Below are 18734 nucleotides of genomic sequence, written 5' to 3'. Positions count from 1 at the left end.
TTCAGAGATAAATTTCTAGCTCGATTCTCAATCAAATTTGATGATTCAAGAGCCATATTAAAGATAGAAGCATATAGAACAATTCCATACTAAATTAGAGCCGATTTTATGTCGGTGTTGGCCGGAAAAATGACCTAAAGATGGTCAGATGGTCACAACCAAAATTTCCAGAAATCTGGAAATTTCTTCCCAACTTTCATAACTAATTTCTAGTTCGATACTTAACCAAAATTGATGATTCAAAAGCCATTTTGAAGTTAGAAATATAGAGAACAAGACCATACCAAAGTGGAGCCGATACATTGTCCGAGTTGGCCAGAAAAATGACTTGAATGTGGCCGGATGGCCACTGTTCCTTGCTCAAAATATGGGTGTTTCCCGAGAGGTTTTTCTGCATTGACTCTACCAAATCGCATTTTGAATGTTAAAGACCGTATCAGGAGTTTAAAAACGATAAAATTTGAGATTGAGGGCTCCCGAGGCTTACCTATGATCGGAAAATCAAAAACTCGCCGGAGTTGGGTTCACTAAATGATGATGCTTTGTTGCATCTCCATGCCGCCGTGACCATCCCCTCACCCACGTGGCAACCCGTGAGTGGTCTAAGGGTGGGATAAAAAAAATCTCCACTTGTGAAATTACCGCAATGCCCTTGTATTCAAAAATTCGTAAAAGCTTCGTAATAACTCTGAATTCAATTCCAATTACGCCTACGCGTTCATACTATCGAGTACTTCAAGAATACGTTAAAAAAATATTTCATACGTCTCACTATACGTTGGTCAACGAAAGTCAATACCCTCGCCTCTAGGGTATTTTCGTAAATTCATATTTTTAAAATTTATAAAATCGTAGAACTAAGGACGGGTTATCACATAGAGGCGCAAGAGAGAGAGAGAGAGAGAGAGAGAGTAGGGAGATAGATGTATTTGTAGGGTTGTATAGATGATGTGTTATTCTTACTATGCGGTGTCTTTATTTATAGCAAGAAATACAAGCAGTAATAAGGAAGAAAATTAGTTTTAAATCTAATCTAAAATTTACACAATCGCACTTTAATACAATGTTTATAACAAGAATGATAAAATGAAATAAATTGAGCACCAAAATTGTAGGGAAAATATTTAATTAAAAAACAAAGTGTCCATATCAAAACCGACCTAAAAAGAATAATTCATACCACCGTCAAAACCGAAGCAAAAAGCCCTTACTTTCAGATCGATTAATCAGGAAAAAAAAACAAAACAAAAAACCTCAGTGAAATGGAGGTGTACGGGCAGGAATTGGTTCTGATAACTGGGTGCTCGGAAGGTGGGATAGGTCACGCACTGGCACGCGCGTTCGCTGCAGAGGGTTGCGTGGTGGTGGCGACGAGCAGGTCAGTGAGATCGATGGCGGATCTTGAAGGGGACTCGCGATTTTATTTGCAAGAGTTGGACGTGGTTTCCGAGGAGAGCGTGGAGAGGGTGGTGTCGAATGTGTTAGAGAAGTACGGCCGAATTGATGTGGTGGTTAACAACGCTGGGGTTCAGTGCGTTGGTCCAGTCGCTGAGGTCCCTCTCTCTGCTCTCCAGCACACTTTTAACACCAATGTTTTCGGTACTCTCTCTTCCAATCTTTGATTTATACTTGCTGATTGCCTCTCCTCTTCGTTCATGTATTGTGATATCATTCTTGTTTTCCTGTCGTATTGGGGTAATATAAACTCGGTAAGTGATGTTTGCGCACCTGTTTTTTACTCTTGTTTGCTTTTGTCACTCGGTTTTATTTTGATTTATTCAATTCAAATGTCAAAAATTAACAGGTTATACACCGGTTGAAACGAGGTGTGTGGAAATCACTTTCCTATAAGCTAGTTTATGGATGGATAATTACATTGTTTTTCGCTCAAATTGTGTAAGAGGGAGTGCAAATGTCACTTGGTGAAGATAATCTTCTAGATAATACGGAGATGGATGAAAAATGACATGCATGACATGAATCTTGGGTCCATGTAAGGAAAAAACAACGGTTAACTTGACGGTTCATCTGATTAAGACGGTAATTGTTGAACGGACTAGTAACTTCAAGGGTTGTAAGTTTTTGTATGCCATGGACCAAATGTTACATGCTCTTAACCTTGAGAAAGACTTTTCATGGCACGGAACGTCATGGTTCTTGTGCATCCGTGCCATGGAAGTTTTGGAGTGGTGCAAAGTACAATTAACCCTTCCTCTAATTATGCGAGAAGTAGAAGAAAAAGGTATTTGGTGTCATGTGTTAGCATGGAGCTAAAATGGATACATGAATTTATGTGGCTACAAATATTATGAATGTTTTCTTCATCTTGTTTCTCTATTAGTCCCGGTTCCTATAAGCATAACAGAAATCATAGTCATGCATCTTCTGAAATCTCATCTTCTTAACCGTTGCGAGTGCATATACTCAAAGGAAAGGGTGTATAAGCATAACAGATTGCAATCATCTATTAGTGTCAATACAACGGTGTCATCGCGCTCCAGACTCCTATATAAGTCGTATTGGATCATTCTTTCAACAACATTCATCTTCTTTTGATTTTTGTATGCAATACAACAGCTTGTAAACTTAAATATGCTGATTTCGGAATATGCATTGCCTCCGACAGACTGCAAATTATATATCACAACTCAGGAAGATTACGTTGCTAATCTCAATGATAATACAAAATTAGTCATTAGTCATTCCATTCTTGATCAAAGTTGTGCAGATGGATAGCATGAGTGCTTTTTGTAAACATGATGTTATGCTATTGCTTAGGTTCCGTGAGGTTGATACAAGCTGTTATCCCCCACATGGCATCAAGAAGAAAGGGAAAGATTGTAAATGTTGGAAGTGTTTCTGTTGCGGCACCTACACCGTGGGCTGGTGCTTACACAGCATCCAAAGCTGCTCTTCATGCACTCAGTGATTCTTTAAGGTTTGTGTTTTGTGTTGTGTTATGCTCGGTAATGAAGTTTTGTTTACAAACCTCGTACTAGCAACAAAATAGTTCCTAGTTAATGAAACGTTTTGATTTTTCTGGGATTTCATCTGAAGATATCATTGGTTTGTGGGGAATAATGTTAAGATATGTAGTTGTACTTCTCTTCAAAATCTTCCCAGTTGACCTACACGTTGGCCACATGAATTTGTCCAATTTTGTACAGCTTTGTCGTCTTATATTGTTTTATTTCGCCTGTTTATGGTTCTAACCATCCTCAAAATATCAATGTTTACTAGATTGGAACTGCGGCCCTTTGGAATCAGTGTGATCACGGTTGTACCTGGAGGAATTAGGTCAAACATCGGACGCGCTGCTTTAGCCAGCTACAACCAGATGCCCGAATGGAAGTTATACAAGCCGTTCGAAGCAGCAATCCGCGCCAGAGCCACTCTCTCACAAGGTCCTAAATCAACCCCTTCAGACGAGTTTGCAAAGAAGACTGTGGCTGCCATTCTGCAGAAGAATCCGCCAGCTTGGTTCTCCTACGGTCACCTCTCTACCATTTTCGCCATCTTATATCATCTGCCACTCTTCGTTAAAGATTTCGTATTGAGGAAAGCAATGAAATGTTGACTTGTTACTTTTTATTCTGGTTGTTTATATACCTACACTTCGTGTCTGCGATCTCTTAATACACATTGTGAGGACACTTCGTATGCGTTTTTCATTTGGTTACAATAACTACCCAGGATTATTGTAAGAAAACATACAATTATAAGTATATATCAGATCCGCAAAGGGAAAATTTGAGAGATGAAACGCGACACCAAAATGAATAAACAAAAATTTGATCTCACTACAGAATGCTTTTCCTCAAAATTTCACTTTGGTTATATCGCCTACCTTAATTATTTAAACCTCACATTTGTTACACTGTCTACCTAAGTTATCAAACTCACTGAGAGTGATGAGGATGAGCATAATACACCATTCCAACTCACTGAGAGTGATGAGGATGAGCATAATACACCATTCCGGGTGGCTGCTGAAGTGGCCGGAAACTAGGAGCGGGTGGAGGCGGCTGAGTTAAGGGTATTGGTTGCTGCTGGCTATTTTGTACAGGCTGCTGAGCCAAAGGCACCAGTGGACTCACCATATGAGGTGGGGGAGGTGGTGGCCCTAGAGGCAAATGTGGAATGCTACCATAACCATATGGGCTCATGACCCCTCCTGACGGCTGTAAATATTGTTGAGATGGCGGGTTTGGAAGCATGTGAAATTGACCTTGAGAGGTTGGGGCTTGATTCTGCGGTTGGGGAACCAATGCTGATTGGTATGAATGGTTTGGCTGCACAGAAGGCGCTTGTGATGACATAAAAACATTGGCATCCGAAACTGGCACTGACCTCTCAGGTTTGGATATTGAATCAGTGCCCGGCATAGACGTGGAGGGCTTTGTCAGACGAGCATTCTTCGCTTCTTCAGCAGCAAATGTTGAAAGAACAGAAGTCATAATCAATTGAGAAGAACTTGAAGCAGCAAGCTTGTCTGCAACCAAGGCTGCAATGGCTGCAGCTGATTTCCTAGGTGTTTGTCCGCCTATAGAATTTCCATCAGTGGAAGGACTGGTCGCACTTGATGGTTTAAACACATAATCTTCATCATTGAGCCGCTTCCGCATGTTGGTGGCTTCTTCTGCCTGTGCCTGTGCTACCTACAGTCATCAAAACATAACATATCAACTTCGGAGTTGGGATACCTTGCACTATTGTCATAATAATAAAGCTAACTAATGGTGTTCCAGCTATCTGTACCGACTGCAATCAACCACTAATGACAGAGAAAGACTCATGTTCTATATACTTTGACACAATACGACAAAAACCATGTGTAAAATAATTTAAACATCAAATAAACTGAGGGGACAAGATAGTATGCTTTTAAGGAACATCAGCATGTCAACTGTTTTTATATACTGAGATCAGTGCAAAGCTTGCTAACACGATATTTTAGAGAACTTTCAAGAATGGGAATTGAATGCATCTATTACCACAAAGGTCATTGAAAACTTGACATGATGCAATCGGACCTGGCCAGCTATAAACGGGCTACATTTGGGTGATTTCCAAGTCCAACGGAATTGATGGCCAGGTAGTAAGAAATAGACTACAAAATTAGATAAGAGGGGATTAGATATGCATTTCATGAGTATTGCAAAGGCATGCGAGAGGGATTTGAAAATGACTACTTGGAAGGAATCATTTACAAATCCCTCATACATGCCTTTGTAATTCGCATGGTGCATTTCTAATCCCCTCTTACAATTTGTAGTCCATTCCTTACTAGCTTGGCCTCAACCCCTTGAAACTTGAAAATCCGTCCACCCAAACATAGCCTACATGTTGCGCCCATGAACAGCTAAACAGGTTATGACTTGGAGTACACAACAACAAAACAGGTTATGAATTGGAGTACACGACAACAAAGTTCTTTCACAGAACAGTATCAAGAGCAACGAGAGAGCCGGCCATCATTACACAAAAAAGTCCTAATGTCAAAATTCTTCTCCGTAGTTGATTTCTCTAGAGGGATTTGGTATTTCTCATATTTTACAAGAGATGCTTACTTATAAATCTGATCCTATTAGAGCTCACCAAGAAATACTTGGTCCTACAATCATTGGAGGAACGATACCTAAACCTGAGGATGCTCCAGAATCATTTCAATTGCTCGCTCGAGAACTACGATAACTCTTCAAGTCGTTTAAGATTGAAGGCAAGCCATGTATTAGAAAAGAAAAATCAAGGCGAGCCACTGTAATGGAAAGACGAAAGCCCATTAGAATGTCACTTTCTCGCTTTAGGAAGTGTGGCAGTAAAACACTTGGTCCAGATTATCTCGGAGAATTCCAGAGATCAAAACTCACACCAACCAAATGAACAGTTCCAAAAGAAAGGAAATGATGAGAGGTTCTATCCTGTTTTCATTTCCATCTTCTCAGAACTTGCACCTGCCTGTGGAAGAGGACAGTAACTCATTGTGTTCATTATTTTGGGTGCTACGCAGCTCATAAATGAGTCCTACACATCCACCCATTTATATTACCTCTTAATTGGACTTGAATGATCAACCGATTCAGGTCCATGACCTCAATTGGGTCTAGGAAATTTAGCTGCCGCTTCTTGTAACAGTTCTGGTGGTCAACTGGATGCTACCTTATGACATAAGCGGTTTTCTAGCATTCTAAAACATGAAAATACAATGTCCCACAGATCCATCAAACAATCTCCCAAGAAATACTATACAAGCAAAAGCAATATTCTACACTAGCGCAGTGGATTGAAGAGGAAGGCCCCTAATCACCAAGGTAATCCACAACTTGCCCCAAGAAATACTATAGAATGGTGATCAAATGGTGAAATTTATAATATGCTAATATTCCCTTCTCTTAAAACTTTTCTTTTTGTGGTCTGACATCTCTTAAAAACTTAATAGATGAAAAGCAGAAAATACAACTTTTTAAAAAATATAATTATTAGAGGCATACCTGCATATGAGTTCGAACGTTCTCCAGTTCAGATTCCTGAAAAGATAAATGATTCTACGAAGTCAGCAAAAGCATACACCATGAAACAAAGTGTCTTGTTTAAGGAGCACTACATTCTTGCTTATTTGCATGCGTCAGTATTGAAAACATACTCAATAATTAAAGAAAATGATGGTATGATTGGATACCTGTTCATGCAGAGCTTCTTTTAATTGAGATACAAGTGCTACTCTACTTGTTTCAACTAATTTAAGTTTATCGATACACTGCTTCAAAATATTTTCTTCCTCCTCTACTTCTTTTGCTAAAGTTTTCCGCTTTGGATCTTTTGCTGAAGATAAAAGAAAATATGCATCAGAAACAACAATCTTAAAAATCAAGGCAAGATTCCATTAAAAGGATGTAATTTGGAAACAGCTGACAATATATCCTGTCAATTACTCTAGTTAATACCATAAATGTTCACTGTATAGATTTGTTAGTTTACCATTAGTACAGGCAATGTCAACATCTTTCTCCAACTTCCTTACACGGTGAGCTGCAGACTTGCATTTACTCATCTCAGCATCTTCAGTGGGATGTTCACTGATCACCAAGTGAAATGCGGATACAATCTTCTCAGCTGGGCCTCCAATAGAAAGTTTCTATTTTCCAAATAACATGAAGTTAGAAATCTTTCAACAAGTACAAATGTACGAGCAAACTATGTGTCAAATTGAGCAAAGACTTATTTAAACAGAGATGGTAGTCCAAAAGAAATAAAATGAAGCAAAATGAGAAAAGTAAGAGCAGGCCCTTTTTCTCACCGTTCTGATAGAGCGTGAATCTCTTTTTACAATTCTGACTGAACGTAAGCGCTTTTTGCCACTGAGTTCCAATGGTGGAGGCAGTTCTTCCCCAAGCATTAGTTCTTTGAGGCTCCTTGTACGAGACCCAAATACTCGTCTCTCTTCCCAAATACCAACCTATCAATTTTGTAAGCGACAACAAAGTTAAGCCATTCTGCTTTACATCTTAAAAGAGAATAATAACCAGTTGGTCAAATATTCTTAAATTGGTTCACATACATAAAATAGCATTCCTTACGCCAGGTAAAGAGGAAGGGAAGAAGATTTAAAAGAGAATACTGACCAAACCCATTACCCAACTCCAAATTCCAGAACTTGACTTTTCAATTACAGTTAAAGGTCATGCTGTTAGTGTCTGGGTTGATTATATGAAACAAAATCAAAGGAGGATCTTACTAATCTAGATACAACTTTCTTTCCATGATCATCGCCTTGCTCATGAACAACTTTGAGAGCTGCTGGAAGAACCTTCCAAAACTCAGCAACAAATTCATTTCCTTTCCGCTTACTGTTCTGCAGGATGTCATTTGCAAGATACAAGAGAGGAACTTTCTGAACCATCTGTGCACTATGGAATTGTTTATCCCATGTTGCAACAACCAGTTCTGCTTTGCTCCGGTGAAATATGCACCAATGCGACAAAGCTTATTACAAAGTCAAGGCAACACAGACATTAAGCATCACTTCCTCAAAATTCATACAAGATAACAAGAAATATACACCTGGATATTGTTCTAACTCATCCTTAAAAAAAAAATTACAAAAAGAAAAGTGCTTTAATCAAATCAACAATATATACATTTGTTCGCAACTCATTTCATCCTTTGCTGCTGAAGCATCATCCCACCAATCTTGAGAGGCAAGTTAATGATACCGATAGGGTTAACCGAATGGTGTTGTGTGCCTACTTTGTCTAACTATCAAACCATCTCGTTGAACCACTGAACAAGTTGAGAGTGGAGTCGCAATAAATTTGGGAAATTAACCTTTATTCGTTTATAGCAACTCAGAATTTAGTGTCAGCTATTGTTTACATTTCGAACTTTAGCAACCTACGTCAAAAGAGAGAAAAGCCTATCAAAGTGTAACCCTATCAAGCAAGCATAACCGAAACAGAGAACCAGAAAAGCCAAACTACCAACTCCAGAGATATGTTAATTCATCAGTTAGGTCAAATAACAAGAAAGTATCATTCAGAGAAAATTAAAAGGGCATTGTGAAATCTTCGAACGAAATAAATAAAAGGAAAAAAAAGGATACTTTCAATGCATTGCTGGGTGCTGTTGAGCTTGGAGAGCTTGTCTGCAAGTATCTGCTCACTGAATACACTATTCATATCCTATTCCAGCAATGCACTTTCACCACCCACCCCTCCAACAATTTATACAAAACAAAACGCCCCAAAAATCATTCGAAAACAATAAAAATCTTTGCACAAAATTCAGAATACCCCACAAATTTTTCAACTTTAACCCTAAACTCGATGACGAAAGAGCTCCAGTTAGCGAAAGGCAGCAAGAGGATTGGAACAAATGTAGAGGAAGAGAGAATCAGAGATGAGAAATGTTGCACTGGGGAATACGACTACGTTGAGCAAAATTATAGAATGCCGAATTTTTATGGGAGGTTAAAGCGGGATTGATTTATAAAGAGAAGAATGGCTGAATTTGCAAAACCCTAGAAACGGTTTTCTATTTTTTAGTTGCAGGTCCCAGGCCAAGAAAAACGTTTCAAAGAAGGAGTTGATGATAAAAAAAAGGTCCCCTTTTTTTTTTTAATTTTTTTTATTATTATTATTTATTTATTTATTTATGGGGTGTTAGTGAGTCATAGGGACATTTGGCGCAATATTTTGACTTTTTGTTGAGGGAAGAAGTGAGGTTTTGTCTGACGGGATATTCTATTCACACATTTTTTTTTTAACTTTTCACATATTTTCTGAATTTTCGGTCGTCGAAAATGAATTGAAGAAGGTCAAATGACAAAAATTAATAAGGAGTGTGTGAGAAACAAAATAGGATGTGTGGGTATCACAGCCCTTGTCTGAAACTCACACAACTAAAAATAGATATTCAAACAACTCACTCATCCCATTCGATTCACTTTCTCTTAACAACTAACTATTTAACTTACTAATGTTATTGTTTTATTAAAAAAAAATTTAATTTAAAAAAAAAAACGAATCTCTAAGTTGCTGATCACGCTACAATTTAATGATATTCTTTTTCAATTTAAGTAAGAGGATTTAAATTCAAATATCATAGATGTAACATCCCACATCGTTTAGGGGAGTGGATCCTGTAAGCCTTATATATATATTCCTATCTCTACCTAGCACGAGGCTTTTTAGGAGCTCACTGGCTTCGGGTTCCATCGGAACTCCGAAGTTAAGTGAGTTCGCGCGAGAGTAATCCCAGGATGGGTGACCCACTAGGAAGTTCTCGTGTGAGTTCCCAGAAACAAAACCGTAAGGGTGTGGTCGGGGCCCAAAGTGGACAATATCGTGCTACGGTAGAATCGAGCCCAGGATGTGGTGGGGACCCGGGCCGGAATGTGACAATAGATGCAAAGTTTGATACCAATTTGTTGCCTCGCCCTTTAGTTTAAATATATTTTTGTATCAAAAGAAAATCTCCAAATTACCCATTTTTAATGAGGACAAAATATTGGAAAATCGAATAATTTTTTACTCAAAAAAATAAATAAATAGAACAGCACATGGGGCTAAACAGTTTTTGGTCTACCCCTTTACAACAGAAAAAAAAAAAAGGGCAAAGGTATGCAAAAATTGAGTTTCATGCAAAATGGCACAAATTGAGTTTCACATAATATTAAAGTTGAGTTTCAAGGTGAGTAGCAAAAACTAAGCCTAAAAGAAGTTAATGTTTCACTTTAAAAATCCAATTGTCAATAGGAGGAAAAGACCCAAAATCACTTTAAGGGAGCTATATTCACATTAGGATTTCAAACAATTTGAAAATATTTTCTTAAATGATAAATTGCATGAGATTTGTGGAGACTTTTGCAAAGACTAAAATATAAGAATTTTTTAATATTGTCGTATAAGATTTTGAAATATTTTCTTGAAATAAATGGCTAATACAATTGATCGGGCAACGATTAAACATATTCGGGCAAGCTTTATTCATAGTTGAGTAAATTTGTTCACCGATCGTCCAAATGTTAGTATATGTAGAAAGTGTTTGTGAAAGAGAACTTACTACAAGGAATTGGGGAATCAATACTACAAGTAATGTAGCAAAGCAATACAAAAGGAACTTGTAAAAGAAGTCTTGTAAAGCTTTAATGTCTTTTTGTATGTTGAGTTGAGTCTTCTTTTTCTTTCTTTTTGTTGCCTTTTATAAAACAACCTTCTACTTCTTGAGTAAGCTTTTCCCTCTCAGTTTATTCCTTCAGATCCAAGTTGTTGATGTGATTGTTGTTAAAGGATAATTTTCCTCTTGCAAACTTGAGCTTTTATCCGCTCAAAACTATAAGTTCGCCACTGAAAAGTACTTTTCCTTCTTTCTTTTTGCTGCCTTTTATAAAACCACCTCTTACTTCTAGAGTAAGCTTTTCCCTCTCAGTTCATTCCCTCATATCCAAGTTGTTGTTGTAATTGATGTTAGAGGATAAGTTTCCTCTTGCTAACTTGAGCTTTTATCATTTCAAAACTACAAGTTTGCCACTAAAAATTACTATTTCTTCTATAAAAATGACTTAGCAGCCTTCTTTCTACGTGAAAAGAGGGTTTTTTGCCGCCCATAACGACATGTCATAAAGTGTTTTGCAAAAATTGGGCTTGGCACTATTCAAATAAACACCCAATAAGTTTTTACACTTAAATCTAGTGTTTTTTTGCTCGGAGTTGGACGGGGCCATTGCTTGATTTCAGTCCAAACAAGAACAACCAGCACATCTAGAAAATTCTTATTCGGCCAAGTACATTGAAGTGCAACCTCTAAATTTGTTTGATGAATCTACTAGGGAGGTAACATCTAATATATTAGAGATGCAAAGTTTAGTTTTACCAGTGCCTGATGTCTTTATGTTTCAGATTCCAGTGTTACTATTCCCTATGTCCCTCATGCCACTTGTCCTTCAATTTCTTCCGTAGAAAGTAGTTACTTTTGTCGTGCTAACTGCCAATAAGCAACTTGTTATAACCTGTATCTTAAAATAATGTATTTTATTCTCGAAAAGTGTGCAATAATCAAAATGCCCCTAGTGTGGCTATCTTGAATAAATGTGAACCTCTGAGTTTAATTTCAATTTATCATGTTTTCTTATTTTATTAAATTAGTTTTCATACTCCCAAGTGTGCGGGCGAAAGCAGAATCGAATTAGAAGTTACGAAAGTTGAGTTGTGATTTTTGGAAGTTGGAGGGCAAAACTGTAATTTCCTTGAAAATTTTAAAGTTGGAGGGCAAAACCAAAGTGAAGGCTCCTCTTGGCAGCCGACTTGGTCTTACCTCACACTGTCGGAATACCAAGGTAAGTCCAAGGGTCATCCACCCTTGACATATTCAAGATAGTACACAATTCCACCTGGACTTCTCCGGGTGTATTTGCACTAAAATACACCACCGACTTCTGCAAGACGGTAAGCCTTCAGGAGGCGGTCCGTGATCTCACAATTTTCCTTTGTGGCTGATAAGAAGATCAAAGTATCATCCGCAAAGAGGAGGTGGGATAGTGTAGGTCTGTGGGCACTAATTCGGATTCCCTCAGGAAAACCCATCTCAGTAGCCTGCTGGAAGAGCTTCGATAACACTTCACTAATTATGAGAAATAGGGAAAGAGTGGGTCTCCCTGGCGGAGACCAGGAGTTTGGATTCCCTACCTTTATAAGGTTTAAGATTCTTTCCAGTTTAATTAATATTAGATTTACTTTTCTGTTAATTTTCCTGCGTTCATTAGGTTCAAGACTTTACAAACATCCCTTGTTATTCACAAAAGAAAATAAAGACGAGTTTATGAATAGAAAAAGTTGCATTTTCCAGAGATTGAAATTCTAATCCCACCCCTGATGCGATTCTAGTTATCTTTTATTCTTGTTTTAGTTTAAGCTTTATGTGTTTTTACTTCCTCTGTACTATTTAATTTCCGATGCCCAACTTTGGGCGACTCCTTTGTACTATCTTTTGTTGACTAATAAAGCAGTTTAATAAAAAAAATTAATACATTGTCGTTTAACCCAAGGTCCCAATCTTCTTCCTTAGATGCCCTGAACAGGAGTAGCGATAACCCAGGTCAATGTCAATTGTAGACCCCCGAGAGAGCTTTGCCAATGCACGAAAGTCAAAAAGTAGCAATGGATCCTGAATCAATTGTTAAGAAAGAATCTCATATTGACGAGAGAGTGAATCTTGAATGAACTTATAATAGGTTATGTTACTCCCCATATTGCTAATTGGTTTTATGGTGAAACCTCAATTCCTTCATCAATCTCGATTCAACCATGGTCTATAGGCAACACAAATCGAAATGCCTCTTGGCAAATTGGAGCCACTTTGAGTCGTTTCCAAGCCGAATTCTCGTTGCCAGATTGAAGATCTCGTGCTTCTTAGTTTCCAGCTAAGTCAAATATATGGACATTCCTAGTAGCGGCCGGGATCGTGACACCCCGTAATATAAACCCCATTAATACAATGTCCAACGATCGCAATCACATTATCAAGTTAGTACTCTGACGAAAGGAGGCCGATGTGTTTGAGAAGCATGTCCGGGGTTGGGTCAAAGCTCTTTGAATCCTTCCAGGCAGTAAAATGTTAGAAACCACCTAAAACAAGATACAAATGTACAATCCTGATTAACCGTGTGATAGAGAAACATTTCATCCAATAAAACAGACTCCAATAATTTAACTAAAGGTGAAGTTTGGGAACGCCAAGATACAAATGGATTCATAAACACAAGAAATAAGGCTCCAGTTTGGAAAGTTTCTACTAATAAACATAGAAACTAAGTCTCAGGCCCTCAACATAATAAAGCAGACTTGATAAAAAAACCAAAATCCTTTACGATGCGATTACAATGACCCTTCCCTGCATCTAACATGCTGACCGACTGACCCCAAAGAGAATCTGAACACCACCCATGGTTGGATTTTGGCACGCTCCTACTGCCTCGTATTTCTTTCCTGTTGTGCTGCAAGTTTTTCAGCCACTTGTTCTTCTGACAAAGGCAAGTAATAGATTCGGGGAGTTGACTTGGTTTTCCGAAAGAGATCATCCAAGGTGACAATTGGAAGATCAAGCTTCTCCGGTAGAGGCGGTGGAGGAGGCAGAGGAAGCCGCTCTCTTGCTGGGGGAGCTGTAGGCAAGGGTGGTGGAGGAGGGACAGAAGCAGGTGGTGGAAGCTGCTGCTGCCTAGGTTGACGGGGAGAAGGCTGCGGCTGTGAGGTGGTCGCGGCAACAGGAACAGGACCACCGCCGACAGGTGCAGCAGGAGTCTGAAAAGCCTGAATCCGTGTTTGCACTTCCTGAGGATCAACAAACTCAACCGCTAAGAGGCGCCCACCATTGGGCGGCCACTGTAGGTTATACACAGCATTTCGTGTCTCCAAGGCTTCTTCCACTGATGAATACTGCATCAGCACAGTAATATCCACAGTAAGGGAAGAGTTCCATTTAATTTAGAGATTAAGCAGAAACAGACGGTAAAAGCATAGTTCCAAACGAGCAAATCCAGTGGGTGCTTACAGTAACATAGCAATGAGTTTTGATGTGGTCCATCCAGAAATCAGTAACAGACCCGGTTTTTCCTAGAAGTTCTTGCACAGCTTTCAGGGTGAAAGGTCGCAGAAAATGATCAATTCTAAGGGAATTAGTTGGAGCCTTCTGTGATGGTGGAACTACAACAAATAAATGATATACAAAGTCAAAACATGTGTTGATACACATTTCCATATTAACAAAAGACCAATGACTCACCAACACGTTCTTTGGGAGCTTCCTCACTCATAGTAGAGTTTGATCTCGAAAAGTTACGCTTTAAACCGGTGGTCTGGAAAGTTTCCTTGGGTGTGACCGTCAGTTTTTGAATAGGACTTTGCAGCTCTGGAACTTTAAGGCTTTCAGAGTTCCACCTGCGCCTTTTTATAGGCTCATTGCTTCCAACTGCTGCTTGATCTGCAAGGGAATTTATCCAATGAAAAGGCCACAACAATACTTGATTATTTAAAGGGAATGGAAAGAAATAGGAAAAAAAAAAAAAAATGAAGTGCAGAACCCAGCAATATCATTTGGAATTACTACAAGATTTATGCCAATGAGGATACAGCAAGCAAAGGCAAGAATATGCACAAAACAGAAAGCAAAAATAAAAACTCTCTGGCTGTAAATAGAAAGTGGCTATAGTCCTCTTACTGAATAATTAAAATGCTGACCATCAAACCTTGATTTCTAAAGGAAAATCAATGTAAATTTAGAAACTGATTATAGTCGTCAAGATTAGTTGCTATACACAAACTGGTACATTCCTCTTATTATATACTAAGAATGTCTCTTACTTATTCCCCAACACACATTTGAAACAGTAATTCAAGTTCCTATAAAACATTGATGTACACCCTCATCTTTCTAGGTGATATATTCCAACATCCTACATTTTTTTTCTTTTTAAATAAGTAATCCAATACCCTAGTTATTAAATTCAAAAATAGCTAGACAAATTCATTAAACGTCATCACTGGGTTTCATCAATCCCTTCTCTTGAAGTTTAATTTGTTCTCCGAAATAAGTGATACAATTCATCAGTTAATTATACACATGCAATTATTGCAAGCAGGCAACGTAATATCATACATACTCCATCAGATATATGTTACCGATCAGTAGAATAAAAAAAAGAAAAGGAAATAATCAGAAGCTGATGACAATTACATATGTTGCACAAGTGAAATGCAGAAACTTCATGCAATCCAACTCAAGCAGGAGTTCTCATAGTAACTTAGTGATGTGACAATTGGGTGGAAAAATATAAATAATCAAGAAACTCCAGCTAGAATGCTCACCATTAAGCTTTCTTTTCTCAGCAGGTGGGGCTGTATGATTCTTGATCTCAACATTTTCATCCATTTTGTCCAGGGAAATATCATCTCCCACAATATCAACATGACTTTCCTCATTCACAATGGGTACATCATTTTTCTCACACATCTCTCCCACATCGTCAGAATTATACTTTGAATCAATTTGTTTACCGTCCAGCACATCTTCTTCCATAGAATCATCTCCAGAACTTCTCTCTAAATTTAATTTTTCAGAGTACCCCACATCAGCACTATCATTTTTCTTGCTTATGTCTGCATTTGTATCATTGTTGTCAACTTTCTCTCCAACAGAAGCTTTGTCCTGGTGTGGATCTTCAGCATCCAGTGGATGTGAATCACCACTGACTGGGACAACAGTGCTGGATGATGGGTCAACCATCTCCGGGTTAACATCTAATTCTAATTTGACATGGTCAGCAATTATATTATCCTTTAGTTCAATCTTTTCATTAATTGACACAGAATCAGTAGAAATAGAATCATATTTTACTTCAAACCCTAAATGGCTGACCTCAGATACCTGGTAGTTTGGAGCAGAAGAGTTGACCATGACATCCCTGTCTGTAGGCTCTAAACTCTCTTTCTCCAGTTGGGGCTTTGAATCCTCATCCTCCAGCTGGACCTTAGGATCAACATTCTCCAGCTGGGGATTTGGATTCTCATTCTCCAGCTGGGGCTCTGGATCCTCATTCTCCAGGTCGGGCCTTGGATCCTCATTCTTACGATATAGCTCTGGATCCTCATGCTCCACCTGAGGCTTTGGATCCTCATTCTCTACTATGGGCTTTGGATCCTCATTCTCCACTACGGGCTTTGGATCCTCATTCTCTACTAGGGTCTTTGGAACCTCATTGTCAAATAGGGGCTGTGAATTTCCAATTCCCTTATTAGCTTCAGTGTTCTGTGAATTATCACCAACAAATGCTGCCTCAGACACCTGAGTCTCAGTGACCCTAACACTGGTTTCCACAATAGTTGATTGAACAACCAGCTCCTCTTCAGCTATGGCACCAGCATCTTTATCAACCAGAACATAACCTTCTTGAATACCCCCTTGATCCAAGTCTGTAGCACTGGCATTAACATCAACCTGAACCGGCAAATCAACTTTTCCAGTCCTTTTACGCCCACCAGAACCAGTGCTTCTAGGTGTTTTAGCAAGAACTGCAATTGGCTCTACAACTTTATCACCATAAAGTCCGTTATCATGGGTCGAAGCATTTTCCCCTTCAATTCGTATTGCTTCATCCAACCGTTTTACCAAATCATCCTTCAAGCCCTTGGTTGTCAAACTTCGCTTCTTAAGCTCCTCTTTTAATTCTGTAACCTTCAAAAGGTTGATTGGTCGGTCGCCAAGAATCGGATATTGATATGACATCTTCCTACTAAAAACACACTCCAACCCTGATTTAAGAAAAATACAACTAAAAAATCAATAACTCTACCAAAATCAGTAACAAAAGGAAAGCACACAACAACAAATAAAAGGACCATGGTAATACATAAACAATACAGCTACCAAATGCCAATATGGAAGTAATCCCTGTTTAAAAGGTCAGTCAAACACTGCTTCTATTTAACAAAGCTAACATAAACAACAAAACACGTTCTGTACGTCTCAGAAACTCTGCCTACCATATGTTGTTTGCTGTTTAACAACTATGCATATTCTTTTACAATTAAGCCATTAAGGAAAAAAATAAAAAAATAAAAAAAAATAAATCTCCATTAAAAAAAGAAAAGAAAAAACATTTGATAATTTTATCAAAAAGAATGACAAAAGATAATATAAGTGACTTATTCCAATCAAATAATACGAAGTAAATGAAACTGACTTTGACCTGTATAGTAAAAATGATAGTAAACTACCTCAGTCGAATAAACGTCGGGTTGGGCAAAAACATAAAAATAACAATAGTCCCAGAATATGCAGAAATGCTTCCATAAAAATATACGCAAAGAACGAAAGATAACGTAGTAAAAATTAATAATGCAATTTCGGCAATCATACAATACGAAACCCTGAACTGAAAATTTCGTGCAAATCATCATATCGAACGAAACAAAAGGTCGTACCTTTGCTGCTGAAGATAGCACAATTATTATCTAATAAAATAGAGAAACCATAAAAGCACGAAACCAAAACCCTAGTTACCTAAACGCATTGCAGGGGAACGAAAAGGTAAAGTAAGTGAGAAGACTTACAGGACTGAATGCTTGACCGGCTGCTGCCACGAAAGGATCAAAAGGCCCACAAAAAAAGGGGAGTGGACAATTGAAAACCCTAATTTGACAACACAAAAACCACCATTAGAGAAAGCATCAGCATCTATGAAGAAGCAAACCCAGAAAACAGATGACAAAGCTAAATCTGAATAGAGATTCTCCCAATTGGAAGAAAGAGACCCGGCGCTGGGGTCGGTGTCGTTGTTTCCTGAAAACAACCAAAACAAAAAACCAAAAAAGAAAAAGAGATAGAGAGAGGGAGAGAGTATGTAAAAACAAGTAAAATTCTTTCTTCCTTAATTTCTCTTTTGATTTGGGGAATTTGAGCGTTTTCTCGGAATTGGGATTTCTAGGGTTCCTTCCTATCTATTTTGCTTGTCTAGTTTTCTTCCTTCTTTCTTTCTGTTTGAGAAGACGAGACGGAAGTGGGTTTCTTCTAAAAATACGATATGTGTTGTTATTGGTTTCCCGGAAATACCCTTCCCACGTGGCGAAGCTCGGGGATCTGATTGGATAGGTTATGAGGCTCAGGCCCATTAGGCCCGTCAAGGGAGGAAAATGATCCTCGTCAGATTTTTTTCTAAAGATCTTAAAAGATCTTATGATCGTGATCATTCATCGTATATCGTGCGATCAGTTTTTGTTAGGTACTATTTATATTTAATTTTAAATTTTAAATTTTGAAATGATTTCTAACCACACGATGTACGATGAACGATCACAATTACAGGATCTCTAGAAAAATGATCTAGCGAGGATCATTTTCCGTCAAGAGAAGATGGAGAGACATTTTTGTGGGACTAACTTTTAACAGCAAAGATCTCGTCAACGCATGATGTTATCAATTTAGACGTAAAATCTTATCAATTTAGGGTGGACGATTAAACTTATTGACACACTTATGAATACAAATAAGTTATACTCAACATGCATTGGTATTATATGACAGAGTCATCATCTCTCTTTAGTACAGATAATATCGTTTGTTAAAGAAAAAAACATGCAATGATAGAGCGCACAACTATTAGCAACCATTTCGGTTTTGTTTGTTTAAATATAATTATTGTTACAGTTATCTTTGTCTTGAATGACAATTGGGTATCTTTGTCTTGA

The 18734-nt window shown here is 38.2% G+C and overlaps 3 protein-coding genes across 3 annotated transcripts; 1 reads left to right on the top strand and 2 right to left on the bottom strand.

Moving 5' to 3' along the window:
- The first annotated feature begins 1176 nt into the window (after window positions 1–1176).
- Window positions 1177–3653, top strand: LOC137721033 (short-chain dehydrogenase RED1). Its single transcript, XM_068460155.2, has 3 exons — window positions 1177–1599; window positions 2779–2938; window positions 3241–3653. The coding sequence occupies exons 1-3, from the start codon at window positions 1263–1265 to the stop codon at window positions 3575–3577; spliced, it is 834 nt and encodes a 277-aa protein (XP_068316256.2). The 5' UTR covers window positions 1177–1262; the 3' UTR covers window positions 3578–3653.
- A 96-nt stretch (window positions 3654–3749) lies between these two features.
- On the bottom strand, window positions 3750–9057 carry LOC137721031 (uncharacterized). The gene is made up of 7 exons (XM_068460154.2): window positions 8600–9057; window positions 7736–7983; window positions 7298–7456; window positions 6979–7135; window positions 6680–6822; window positions 6492–6527; window positions 3750–4658 (listed from the first exon to the last, which is right to left on the bottom strand). The coding sequence occupies exons 1-7, from the start codon at window positions 8673–8675 to the stop codon at window positions 3942–3944; spliced, it is 1536 nt and encodes a 511-aa protein (XP_068316255.2). The 5' UTR covers window positions 8676–9057; the 3' UTR covers window positions 3750–3941.
- A 4116-nt stretch (window positions 9058–13173) lies between these two features.
- Window positions 13174–18059, bottom strand: LOC137721030 (uncharacterized). Its single transcript, XM_068460153.2, has 5 exons — window positions 17601–18059; window positions 15357–16799; window positions 14275–14472; window positions 14044–14195; window positions 13174–13928 (listed from the first exon to the last, which is right to left on the bottom strand). Exons 2-5 carry the CDS (start codon window positions 16771–16773, stop codon window positions 13461–13463), a joined length of 2235 nt encoding a protein of 744 aa, XP_068316254.2. The 5' UTR covers window positions 16774–16799; window positions 17601–18059; the 3' UTR covers window positions 13174–13460.
- Between the last annotated feature and the right edge of the window lie 675 nt (window positions 18060–18734).

The sequence above is a fragment of the Pyrus communis genome, chromosome 1, assembly GCF_041283825.1.
Source record: "Pyrus communis isolate YQ-2024b chromosome 1, ASM4128382v1, whole genome shotgun sequence".
Lineage (NCBI taxonomy): Eukaryota > Viridiplantae > Streptophyta > Magnoliopsida > Rosales > Rosaceae > Pyrus > Pyrus communis.
This window is presented reverse-complemented; position numbering and strand designations above follow the sequence as displayed.